A 12,755-nucleotide genomic window follows, 5' to 3' on the forward strand; every position below is an offset into this window, starting at 1 on the left:
GTCAATTCCTATGATTAAATCAGTTAAATTTTGTGTTATAAAGATGTTTCTATTTTAATATTGTATCTAATAATAGGAAAACTATTTTTTTTCTATTTTTGGCAAATTCCAATATGATACCATTGGATTGTTATGGCGGGGGGTCATTCTTACCCTATTTTAAATTGTCGTTCATGTTTGATCTTAATTTTTAGTCATTGTTTTCTTCTTTTAGTCAGTAAAATAATAGATCATTAATGAAATTTACCTCTTGAATCAAAATTCCCCAAATATATTGAATAAAAAACTCAAAAAAATACAAAATTTATGCAAATATTTGTTTATTATAATTGAACCTTTTACGATATCAAAACTTCTTTGGGTCTCTGAGCTGCTAGGGGAGGATATGATAGCATCCTCCCTCTCTCTCTCTCTGTCTAAAATGAAATGACTTCACTACCTTCTTATGTATGAAGCCATTTCATCGCACCTCATTAATGTGCTCTTCAATGCTCTTGTTTAGACACTCTTCTCCCAATCTTTTTTTTTTGGGTAGAAACCCTCTCCCAATCTACCTCTACCTAAAAGTGGATTAAGGCATATTCTCACTTTAGGTTGTGAGTTAATCTGAAGTTCCTATCAACGTTGAGTTACATAGCACTAGAGAAAGATTCTGAATGATATTTCCTAACAAAGATAAGGAACAATACTATGGACTTCCTTTTTGAAACTCCAACAGAAATAGATTTCAAATCTCAGTTTCTGCACAATGTATATCTGGTCTAGCAGTTTTGGTTCTAGATTTATTGGTTCTGGAACAGTTGGAAGAACCAGACCAGAAACGACTCAAATCCATAAGCTAATTGGTTCAAAAAATTAGATCTAGAACCGGACCAATAAGTTAATAGGTGGGTCGGATTCGGTTCCTAACAGGTTGGTTTCGGTCCTAAATTAACACTCTTTCTGATTAGTCAATTAGCTCGTTTAAAACCCGATTAGTTAATAGAAACGTATTCACGTCCTGATCAATGAGGCACGATTACCTAAATGATTGAAAAGGGTGCAAGGCTTTATGTTGGTGAGCACCGATTAGGCTCGACTAAAACCGACCAAACCTGGTTGACACCCCTAGGGCCATCCCAAGTGGGATGTTTAGATTAGCATATTACTTGAGGGTCACAGTTAGGATAGCAAAATACTTAAACAAGCTCATCACATCTAGTATAGAAAAAATCGACATTTATTGTTAAATGATCTTTAAAAAGACAAACGGCAAATGTTTAGAATCTAACATTGCATTGTTTAGAAATCATCAAACTAATAATTATGTTTGTATAATAAATCTAACACGAGATGAATTAATAAGAGTGCAATAAGATTTTTTACATGGGTATCGAAATCATTTATCGATTGTTAAAATTAATGCATCTTAAGTGCAACTACGTGACATACACTTTTCATATGTTTTCGCTTGCGATCTATAGTTAATCACAAGTCTTTCAAGGGATCGAATATTATTTTCTATTTTATCTTTTGCGAAATTATACAACTATGGGGACAACAACAATAAATATATTTCATTTACTTCTAATTAATAGATAGGAATAGAGTAATTTATTGTTATTATAATTGAAGTGTCTCTCTAAGTCGAATGTAAAAATCTTCAAATATATAGACGACATGATATGTAATCCCAAAAAAAAAAATTAAAAAAAAATCTAGATCTCATCCTAGTCCCACAAAATTCTTTTTGTACTTTACCAATTCAACAACTAAGATATTTTGACACACTTGTATGCAAACAGTTGAAACAAAGACATAAGTCTAGATCTCTTCCTAGTCCCACAAAAGTCTTTTTGTAGTTACCAATCCAACAACTAAGATATTTACTTGCGTGCAAGCAGCTGAAACGAAGACGAGTGGGTTTGAGAATGTAGTCAAGTGAAGGCACCACTACATTCCCCACTACTCTTCTATGACCAACCCTCAAAACTATACATTAGAGACAATTTCTAATTTTGTCATTTAATTACATATTACCACTCCAAGAAATCTTAACAATTTGTGTAGAGTAGTTTTTGAGTTTATACATTTTTTTTTTGGTGGGGAAGGGTGGGGGGGGGTGTTGTTAAGGTGTCATAAACTATACTTTTTTCTTATTTCATATAAATGATAGGGAGAATGTTCTCTGTGTTAGGGTTTAGGTTTAAGCACAAGGTTGCTTAAAGCATTACACCTTGAGTATTAAGTTTGGAATACCCAGGCTGCTGCCTCCAGCTAGTATTTATAGGGAAACTAGGGTTTAGGTCAAATTGACTAATTACTAGATTGTCCCTCACAACTTGAGCTTTAATACAAGTAGGATTATATCAGAACATATGAAGGGCTATAACATCAATACTCTTACACTCTGTGCCGCGGGCGAAGCCTATGCTCAGACACATGGGGGTGGGTGCAATGACCACTCTACCCCCTGAGTGGCGTGCCCATGTGTCTGGGCACAGCCTGCACTGCGGCACAGAGAACATGAGCCCTAAATGATATTAGTTGTTTTTATTATCTCAGAATACGAAATCAACCTAGAATGCATACCAAACATAACTTAAGTGTCTTCATTTTTTCCTTTATCAAATTAAATTGGTTATTTGCTCTAGCCTCCATTTTCACATGTTCAATAGTGCCATTATTTCTCTTCTAAACATTGAAATAATGATCTGAGAAAATGTTTTCTGTCTAGGAGCATAGATAACCTACGCTAGCGCTCCTTTGTGTCTATTTCTCTCCTCCCTTTCTCTGAAATGACCTTTCTGCCTCTTAAAATGATTCCTTTTCAAGGCCACTCATTGGATGTTTATTGCTGGCGTAGACTACACTCCCAAACAGAAAATGCTCTCCGTAATGATATAATCTTATAAAATAGGTCGATGTCAAACCTATTGGACTATGTTGATTTTGTTTCTCACTTGATCCATTGACAAACATAAATAAGGTGTTGGACTTATGAGGATATTATATGCTTGTGGATTAAGGAATTGAGAGAGAGAGAGAGAGAGAGAGAGAGAGAGAGAGATTTCTTTCCTTTTTTTTGGCAACTTATTTATGACTTTAATTTTATTCAACTCAATATCTTACTTTAATGTGAAAATGTGGAATTATATATATATATATATATATAAAAGAATTTGGAAATATAAAGGATATTATGGTCATTTTGATAAAAATGATTAGTTGTAATAGGATTTGAAGTAAATTTTTTAAGGTCTAACAACAAAGATCTCGTGAATCACAATTTGGTAAGGTTCCAAATTTCCAAAATCCGTCTCTCTCACCTCTCTTCTCTTTTTCCCCTATAAATAACCTTCTTCAATCCGTTACGGTTCTTTCTTCTCTCTCTCTTTCTCTCCTACCTCCACTTTTCTCTCTCTGCCTCTTCTCCTCGTATCTCTTAATTTCTCTCTCACATTTATCCTTTTTCCAGTTTTCCGAGCTCGTTCTCGTTCTCAGGCTTCTCGGCGGACAAGTCTGAGGCAGTGTGGAGTGAGGCGGCGCTGTATCGACGACGAACAAGCGGTAATAACTTCTTCGCGCATCTTTTCATATCTCTTTTTTTGTTTGCTTGCTTTTGCATTCAGATAATCTGCTTTTCTATTCCACAATCGCATTCGAATTGGTTCCTTCATTGTAATCTTTCTCTTGCTTCGATCATATCTGCTTACTGTGTTTTAAATCTAATCTTCCATTTTTTTTTATAGTCTCTGCAATTGTTTCTCCGTGCATGTTTTTGATTTTTCCGCGATAATGTTAAGATTTATATGATCGACGAAGAGCGGAAAGAGTTGGAAAAAGAAAAATCTTCTTTCTCTCTCTCGTAACTGGATGAGATTTTCCTCTTAACTTGCGCCATCTCAATCTGGTCAATTGTAGAAGAAGAAGAAGAAGATTACAGGCTCTTTTAAATCCGGCCAATGCACGGCACTCTTAATCCGCCATTGTTGATAGCTTCATATGTTTCTATTTCTCTCTCTCCCTCTCTCTCTCTCTCTCTCTCATAGTCACCTGAAAGAGAGAGAACCTTAAAAACGGTTGATGTTCGTTTTGCTCCTTCCGAGAGGAAGCTTAACCGACTCAACATCTAGGTTTAAAAGACGAAAACACCCTTCTATTGTTTTTCTCATATTTTATTTTAACCCTTATTTTCTCTTTCTTCTACGCGTATACGAGTAGATCCCATTGTACACATCATCTCAACGTGGTGGATTATACTTACTCGATATATTTATGTTTAGAAGAAAATAAAGAGGATACTTCCTTGCATCAGTGTAGGGCCAATGTGGAGCATGCAGGGGGCATCTAACAAGAGGGGTAAGGTGGTCATTTTGCCCTCTTTGTATGGGTGATCACAAAAAAATATTGTACCTATTTTTTTAGACCAGAAAATTACCAAAGAAGGGATTACTTAGTTTTATCGAGTTTTTTTATTTTATTCTTATTTTTGAACCATGTTTTTGTTCACCTATGGTGAAAAGAAAATCTTTTCAACCACAAGGTTTGACTATATGATCCGACCAATTTAAGATTTTGGACCTTGGTCACTATATAAGGACTGAGTGAATGATGCATGATGAGACTCGATGTTTTAGAATTTCAATTAAAACATGAAATCACCGTAGATGAAAAGATTCTCTCTTTAACCAACATGATAAAAAAAATTTCAGCTACTGCCTAGTCATGTGTCTATCTTTCCACCCCTAGAAAAGACCTCCTTCCCCTCCCATCCCGCACTACCTTGATGCCCACTACTAGCATCCGCAAGCTGACAGCGTGTCCATCCTCTGCCTTTTAGTGGCTTGTTCAAGTCAAAGATTTTCTTTTACTGCATGAATAATTTTTTTTTTATTTATGGAAACTTACCTTTTACAAACCAGGTAAAAAAGAGTAAGAAACAGCTATTTCCTGATTAAAACTAGATCTTCACAATGGGAATATGGTTTCAGCTTGTCGATAGACTCGACAAAATAGTCATTCTCATTCTCACGAGTATGTATGAATTAAATTTTTTGTCTCATAAAGATGTTTCCATTATAATACTGTCGTACTATCTTTTCTTTATTTTTTTTGTCTTTTTAGTAAAATCCAATAAAATAGCATTACCTTGTACTGTCCGGGGGTCACTTTTGTCTGTCTTTTTTCTGGTCTCAACTTTGGTTCTAGACCTCTGGTGTTTGAACTTTGAACCCAAAAACCTTCATTCTATTGGGCTTAAGTAGGTCTAGATTCCATTATCAATCTTATTAATTCCTAGCTAGTGGCATAGAGAATGAGTTGATTCGATAGAGCAAGTTCTATGATTGAATTGTAGGGCCTAAGACAATAGAGACAGAGAGAGAGACGGTTTCGTCTTATTAGCCATTAATTATATACGTCATCGAAAGCCCTCTCCGATCCCCTCAGCCGCATAGCTCGTTCCACCTAAATACCTAATTGCCTTGTTTATGTCTTCTATGCTTTTCCTTTTCTTAGGTCTTCTCTTGTGGGACCCATGACTTAAAAGTAGAAAGGATTAGGTTAGGTGTGATCATAAGATCGCTTCCAAGAATGCTCATGTCTTGGTTACATGTCGCATATGGTGCTGGTGGGTTAGAACGCTTCTTATGTTTTACTTTTTGGTTTATTTATGGAAATTAAGAGCTTATTATATTAATTGGTTCTTGAACATAGAACAATATAATCCACATGGACCAGAAAAACACAAGGCCCATAAGAACCATGGGACCTTGTGAGGGGTGGCCCCAAAGGGGAACAATTGAACTCCGAACCCCTTCAGTACCGTGGTCTCGTAGGTCCTTAGCCAACCACGTACATGGATTCCATGTGGCTGGCAAAAGGCATACGAGATCATGTTCTTGTACGAGAATGTGAACTGACCTCTCCTTAAGTGGGGAATTGATGGATTAGGTTAGGTTGGTGGACTATATCAACGTCTAGAAAACAATTGCTAGTGCAGTTGATTGGTACCCTGCCAGTATGGTGCAGAATGTGATGAGGCAATACAGTAAAGAAAAGGTGGTTTTTTTGTTTTGGTACTGAAATTGGCCTAATACGGACCAATATGGTCAGGTATTGATACCGGTGTCAATACTGTGAATTCAAACCTTGGCTAGCTTTCTAATTTTCTTCGATCCTACGGGTCCACCGGGTAGGCCAGGTTTTCATTGTCCACCTTGCAATGCCACAATCTCACAATATAAACTTGCATTTTCAATTTTCAAATTATTTGGTTTTCACTGTTAATTTGTTTCTGTTTTAAAGGTTTATTATTTTGCAAATGGGGTTTCAACTGCAAGCAAATGAGCAGGACATTGAGTCATTGATAAAGGCCAGGTCCAATGAGAATGTTGATAAGATTACTACTGTCAAGATGCCCATAACTTGTGATCTTCAAACTAAAGAACCTGATCTTAGCAGTAATGAAACTATTACTAGTGATGATAATTATGCTTCATGGATTGTAAGTTCTATTTTAACATTTAAGCATTTATTTTTTATTTTTTTTGGGTTGTAATTTAAGCTAATCCTAGCAGTACTACAGAACCTGATCCTCTTAATTGTTTTTCTTTGGTTTTGTGGTGGTGTTTCTGTAGATGAAGTTCCCCTCTGCATTGAGCATGTTTGATCAGATGATGAATGAAGCAAAAGGGAAAACCATTGTCGTGTTTTTGGATTATGATGGAACCCTCTCACCGATCGTTGATGACCCTAGTCAGGCAATTATGTCGGAAGAGGTAATTTAATTATCATATAATAGGAGAAGGGTTTACAACTAGCTAGCTTCCATAGATCTTTTCTGTAGGATTCTGTTGGGTTGGAAATTAGAATAGCTTGCATTAAGTAGGAGTTGGAGAGCTTTTGGCTTGGAGATTCATGGGTTGACTTTATCAAGAATTCATGGGCAACATGAGACTGGGAAGCTAGATGGGCTACAAATTGATCCTAGGCTTCCTGGCCCAACCGATCTAAAGGCCTAATAGATAACATTTGGGTGGACCTTGGTGCAAGGGTAAGGTTGTTCCATTGCGATCGAGTGGTCATGGGTTTAAGTTGGGAAACAACCTGTTCGTGATGTGGGAATAAGGCTACGTACATTATGACCTTCCCTAGACCCCACAATGGCGACACTCTCTCTTCACCTGTATTCACAAGTGAAGTGACCGTGTGATTGGACTTGTGGGTCATTAACTCTAGCCATTGCTACCAATCCTCATAGATGGGTGAAGAAAAACTCAAGTCCTTTTAGTTGCACTCAAACTTTTAGCCATCAGACGCTACCAATCCTCTTGTTGGAGGGTCCAATCTAAAACCTTAAGAAATTAACTTTCAACAATTCTTGATTCTTTAGCAAAAGAGAAAAGGAAAATAAGGTCTTGGTTGTTGTTATATGTGGTTGCAGATGCGCTCAGCAGTCCGTGCAGTAGCAGAGCATTTTCCAACAGCTATTATCAGTGGAAGGTGCAGAGACAAGGTAAACAGCTCTTGCTCTTCGTTCTTGGCCACTCCTCTATCAGTCCTAACTCATAGCCAGGGAGATCTAACAAAGTTATCACTTCCATTGGTTTTTTTAGGTTTATGACTTTGTACAGCTAACTGATATATACTATGCTGGAAGCCATGGAATGGATATAATGGCCCCAATGCGAACTCTCCGGCCGGCCACTGCCGATTACCAGACAAGAACCGTTGATCAAATGGTTAGTTTGCTATAAGTTGATTATTAGTATAGAAGTTTCCTTGCTCTCATCATACTCTAATTACCATCATTGTTGTAGGGGAATGAAGTAGTAGTTTTCCAACCTGCCCAAGAGTTCTTACCAGCAATTCAAGAGGTAACTAATGTAAATGGATTTTATGCTTAACTGGCCTTGCCAACATTGTTCTATAAGACCATAATCTGATTCTTCTTTCTTAAATAGATATTGAAGGCATTGGAGGAAAAGACCAAAACAATACGGGGTGTTACAACAGAAAACAATAAGTTCTGTGTATCTGTTCACTTTCGGAATATTGATAAGGAGGTACGAATTGTTTTCTTTTAAGTCATCCTCTTCTTCGTGATCAGGTAATGCTAACTCAAAGGGCTGTCAATGGGTACCCTTTTTCTTGATTACCCAACCTTCATTTTGAGGGTAACTGTAACTGTATAAGCTTTGTTTAACCTAGATAGCGTATTGCCAGATACAGGTGATACGTATCGGTTTTGCTAGACACCAATATCGATACCATGCTGATACTGTATCGGTACGGAAAAAAGGGTAAAATGATCCAAAAACTCATTTTTTTAAAGGAAATTAAGAGGTAATTTTATCCGATACAGCCGATCCAGGCTGATACCGTATCAGTAACGTATCAGTTTTCCGTATTGTTGATAATCGTTTCGAAATCGTGCACTAAAACCATGGCTATGTGAGGTTGATGGGCCCAATCCTCGTCCTTCCTACAACATCTATTTTTTTAAATGAAGGGATTTTCTTATTGACACCAATTTGTAATTTTACTTTTTAACTCCTTTAGTATGATAAACAATTTTATTTTCAATTAGGGTAACAACGACATTTTCTATGCCGTAATAAAGTGTCACTTACATATTATTTATGAAAACCCTTTTATATCCTATCTTAAAATTTTTTTGGAAATAAAACGAGTAATTAAAAGGTATCACGTTTTATTCACACTCCCTTAATGAAGTATATACTTTCAAAATGCAGGACTATTTCGAACTTGAAGAGCAGGTGAAGTCTGTGCTTAAGGATTATGCAAATTTTCACCTAACTAGAGGTAGAAAGGTAAGATAAACAATTTTGATTCTTTAAAAAAAGTTAAGAAGAAGAAGAAAAGATTTTAATTCTTATTCATTATTTAGGTCATGGAAATACGTCCATCTATAAAGTGGGACAAGGGTCATGCGCTGGAATATCTACTGGAAACTCTGGGGTTTGGCGATTCCAATGATGTCCTTCCAATGTACATCGGAGATGACAGAACTGATGAAGATGCTTTCAAGGTGCTTGTTAAAAACTCTCAATGAACGATCTCATCAGACTATACCAACCATGAATATTATTGATCCTTTGTTTTTTTGAATCTGGTTCACGAGTTAATGTTTGTAAATGAATTAATTACAGGTGATACAGAGTAGAGGACAAGGCCAAGGGTATCCTATTATTGTGTCTTCCATCCCCAAGGAGACTAATGCTTCTTACTCTCTCCGTGATCCATCAGAGGTCATGTCTTTCTTGATCCGTCTTGCAGAATGGTGGAACTCTTCCTTTTTAGGTTAGTTTTGTTTATTAATTAGACATTTAGACTCCTTTCAGCTCCCCCTGTGCATACCATAAAATTAGAAACCTAATAAGGTTGCAAAAGAGAAAGATAGAGAAACAGAGATATACTTGGAAAAATGAGACATTACTCATAGGCTTAGATTTTAGAGTTAACATATTTCCATCTGGGATCTTTTTTGGTTTTAATTTTTTTTCTTTCTATAGTCAGATTATAGACATCCAGGCGGTTTTAATTAAAATTTTCATAGTGACAATTAAATTAAAGGTTCCCCTGGATATGGTAAATTTGGTACTTATCTCTCTCTCCTTTTTTTGGGTTTTGTGGGTGAAAATTTTGGTGCTCATCTCTATTGTATGATCAATGCATCAATGTGTTATGGACAATGCTTTTTCTTCACACTGATGTTGTGTTTGGTATGCATTCTGGATCGATTTTGCATTTTCACGCAATAAAAACAGTTTGGAATACATTCCAGGTTGATTTCGCATTCTCCGATGATGCAAAATTGACCTAGAATGCATACCAAACACAGCTTGAGTTAACTAGTGTGAAAATTTTCCAATTCTTATTATAACATGTAACAATGTTTCAACACCAACAAATGGTACCATGGGATAGATAGATTAACAGATGCAGAATCATAGCATCTATTGAGGGTGCAGCCTGCTGCTCACCTCATGGTTTAAAGGATTGGAATTGGAATAGGCCAACCCTAATTCCAATTATGCTTAATTTTTAAACCCTATTTTGAATTCTTTATGATTGTACTTGGATCTTAATTTTTTTGTTTCTTCCATTTCCCCCTTCTTTTAAGAAATAAAGGGGAAAAGGTTGCTACACAATCCCTTCTATTCGCATCCTCTCACATAAGCTCTCCCCTTCTAATCATAAATACCGTGAGCCCCCCTTGTATATCCAACATCCATCTAAACCGATGTTTTCCCCTCTTGCATATATAATGCCAATATAATGGGGCAGCACATAGATCAGCATAAAATCAATGAAGTTACCTCTTGTATCAAAATTTATAGAATAGGTTTGTGGAAATCTTTGCTTCTTTTCGATTCCATTTCTTGGGGTTTCGATCGAGTCCGATCAATTCTAATTTGATTTGAATCAAATAAATGGAGTTTGATTCCGTGTCCAATTCCGTGTTTCTAAACCTTGATACATCCCTTTTATTTTCTTTTTGTGCATACTATCCTTGGGTTTCATGCTAATACACGATGGTGGTGTAGTAGATTATTTTCATACCTATTTCATGACCAAAAAAAAAAAAAAAAACCCCTCAAGCTTCATTTGTTTTAATATATATTTTATATTTCTCTATCACTTGCTCACTCCTTCCTCCCCTCCATTTATATGGGAGCAATGTAACATATTTGGGTATATGATTGATTGAGGAAAAGAATACATCCAAATGATGGGGGTGGCATTCCTAAAAATTAAAAAGGAAAATAATGACAGAACTGGGCAAGTACACCATCTCATGGGCCACGGCCCAACTAATGAAACTCTCATTTAATAACAATGCCTATAAGATCATGGGGCCTTGCCAGGGATAGGCATGCTTAGCTTAGGTCTTGCCCCTAGTATTACCTCAAATATAGCTGTTTGGAGATTAAAGATCCATGCGGTGGTCTCATTTAGGTTGTCTTTGTTGTTGTGATGTTTCAATTCTTAGAGCAGAATGTTGGACAGTTAAGAAGTGATTCATAGCTAAGAAGGATCGATGCCCTAGAGTGTGTGTTTGTTTATCTCCCCCGCCCCCTCCCTCTCTCCCTCCCTCCCTTCCTTATTATTATATTGTTTCTTTAAGATCCATGTAAGGCTTGGATGTTGTTGTTGTTGTGGCCCATAAGGTCATCTTCCCAATTGTACAAATCTGCTCGAAGCATCATTTAGGCTTTGTTTTCTTCTATAAACCACTTAAAAGAACTTATAAAACACAAGGGGAAGTGTTTCCATGGGGAAGCATGGCCCCTGCACGTATGTGAAAGCATCATGTAGATGGTCAATTTGCCTTTCTCTGTGTCTGAACGTAGACAGTAAACTCCCCCCATAGGAAACATTTTTCCAAAACATAAAATACCTTGAATCAGAAAGATTACCCCAAGGTTCAGGTGAGCCGAATCGGCAACAGGACAGGCCTCACCTGACCGGAATCGGTGAACTCTAGAAACCCTTCCTGGTTTAGTCAGATTCAGAATGGTCAGAATCGGGCGATGACTAGACCGATTCCATTTCCGATTCGAATCGATTCAACTGATCTGATTCCAATTATTTTAAAACCAATCATTACCCTTACAAGTGGTAGACACAAAGTCCTCAGTTTGGTTCGCATTTCGCAATCAAAAGATACTTACTTGCTGAAAAGGTGTTTTACATTGCCTCCAATTCCGTTCGAAGCCCTATTTATGGTGTTTTACATTGCCTCCAATTCCGTTCGGAGCCCTAATAATAAATAATTGAAACCTTCGAAAATCCAAAAGGTCTTCTTCATGATTGGGATTTTTGAGTAAAGATTTGGAAGATTTGGACCCAATCAAGCCGACCATGTCTAAAACATTTCTCTTAGACCAAGAAAAGGTCCAAACCGACCAAGTCGAAAATATTTTTCTCAGACCAATCAATCCAATTAGTCCAAGTGACAGCTCAACTCAGGTCACAGCCATAGACCCATTTCAATTCCCTGCTTAAAGGTAGTTTGACTCATACTGCGCAGCTTCATATCAGACGATCAGCTGATGCAAGATTCAATAATAATAATAAAAAAAAGACATACTAAGGGTATCGCCACCGCAAGGTCTGGAGTGGGTCATAATGTACGTAGCGTTATCTTTGTTTTACAGAGACACTGTTTCGAGAGACTTAAACCCATGACCATTTTTATAGTGCACAATCATTGCACATAATCGTTGGATGGGGATGATGATCTATGGCGCATCTCTCTTCAATTCCATCAGATGGCTGTGTGCATTATATAACCTTTTGCATTGTACATATTTCTATGAGAAGGGAAAATTTTTTTTAGGGATGATTTCATGTTAAGATTCAAGCATAACCAAGATCTTAGATATCGTTATTGACACCTATTTCAGTATTCACCAATATCGATACAGATATTGATATGGACGGATCAGACCGTTTTGCTATCAAAATACCGATTCCTCAGTTTTTTTTGGACTTTTCTTTGGGGTTAATTTTACCTTCTTCTATATGATACCATGGCTACAGTATTGGTGTCGTATAGGTATTGAGTACCTAGGAACACTGATATGTATCACCGATTCAATACCAATACCATGAACCGTGAACATAGCCTCTCATCATGAGGTTGGGATTTTCACATCGGGTTTGGGCTCAGAAGGATCGATGCTCTTGCTAGGAATCAAATCTAACCTTGAAAAGCTTTTTTCCTGCACCGAATCAAATCAGAA

General features: G+C 36.9%; 1 protein-coding gene across 2 annotated transcripts; it reads left to right on the forward strand.

The window, feature by feature from the left end:
* The first annotated feature begins 6,286 nt into the window (after positions 1-6,286).
* Positions 6,287-9,328, forward strand: LOC122664840 (probable trehalose-phosphate phosphatase C). 2 transcript variants are annotated; one of them, XM_043860851.1, is made up of 9 exons: positions 6,287-6,487; positions 6,621-6,761; positions 7,427-7,498; positions 7,599-7,724; positions 7,803-7,859; positions 7,947-8,048; positions 8,739-8,816; positions 8,894-9,034; positions 9,156-9,328. In XM_043860851.1, exons 1-9 carry the CDS (start codon positions 6,305-6,307, stop codon positions 9,309-9,311), a joined length of 1,056 nt encoding a protein of 351 aa, XP_043716786.1. In that variant the 5' UTR covers positions 6,287-6,304; the 3' UTR covers positions 9,312-9,328. The 2 variants fall into 2 exon arrangements, with proteins under 2 accessions (XP_043716786.1, XP_043716787.1); XM_043860852.1 differs by lacking the exon at positions 8,894-9,034.
* Positions 9,329-12,755: the final 3,427 nt, after the last annotated feature.

Source organism: Telopea speciosissima, chromosome 6, assembly GCF_018873765.1.
Source record: "Telopea speciosissima isolate NSW1024214 ecotype Mountain lineage chromosome 6, Tspe_v1, whole genome shotgun sequence".
Lineage (NCBI taxonomy): Eukaryota > Viridiplantae > Streptophyta > Magnoliopsida > Proteales > Proteaceae > Telopea > Telopea speciosissima.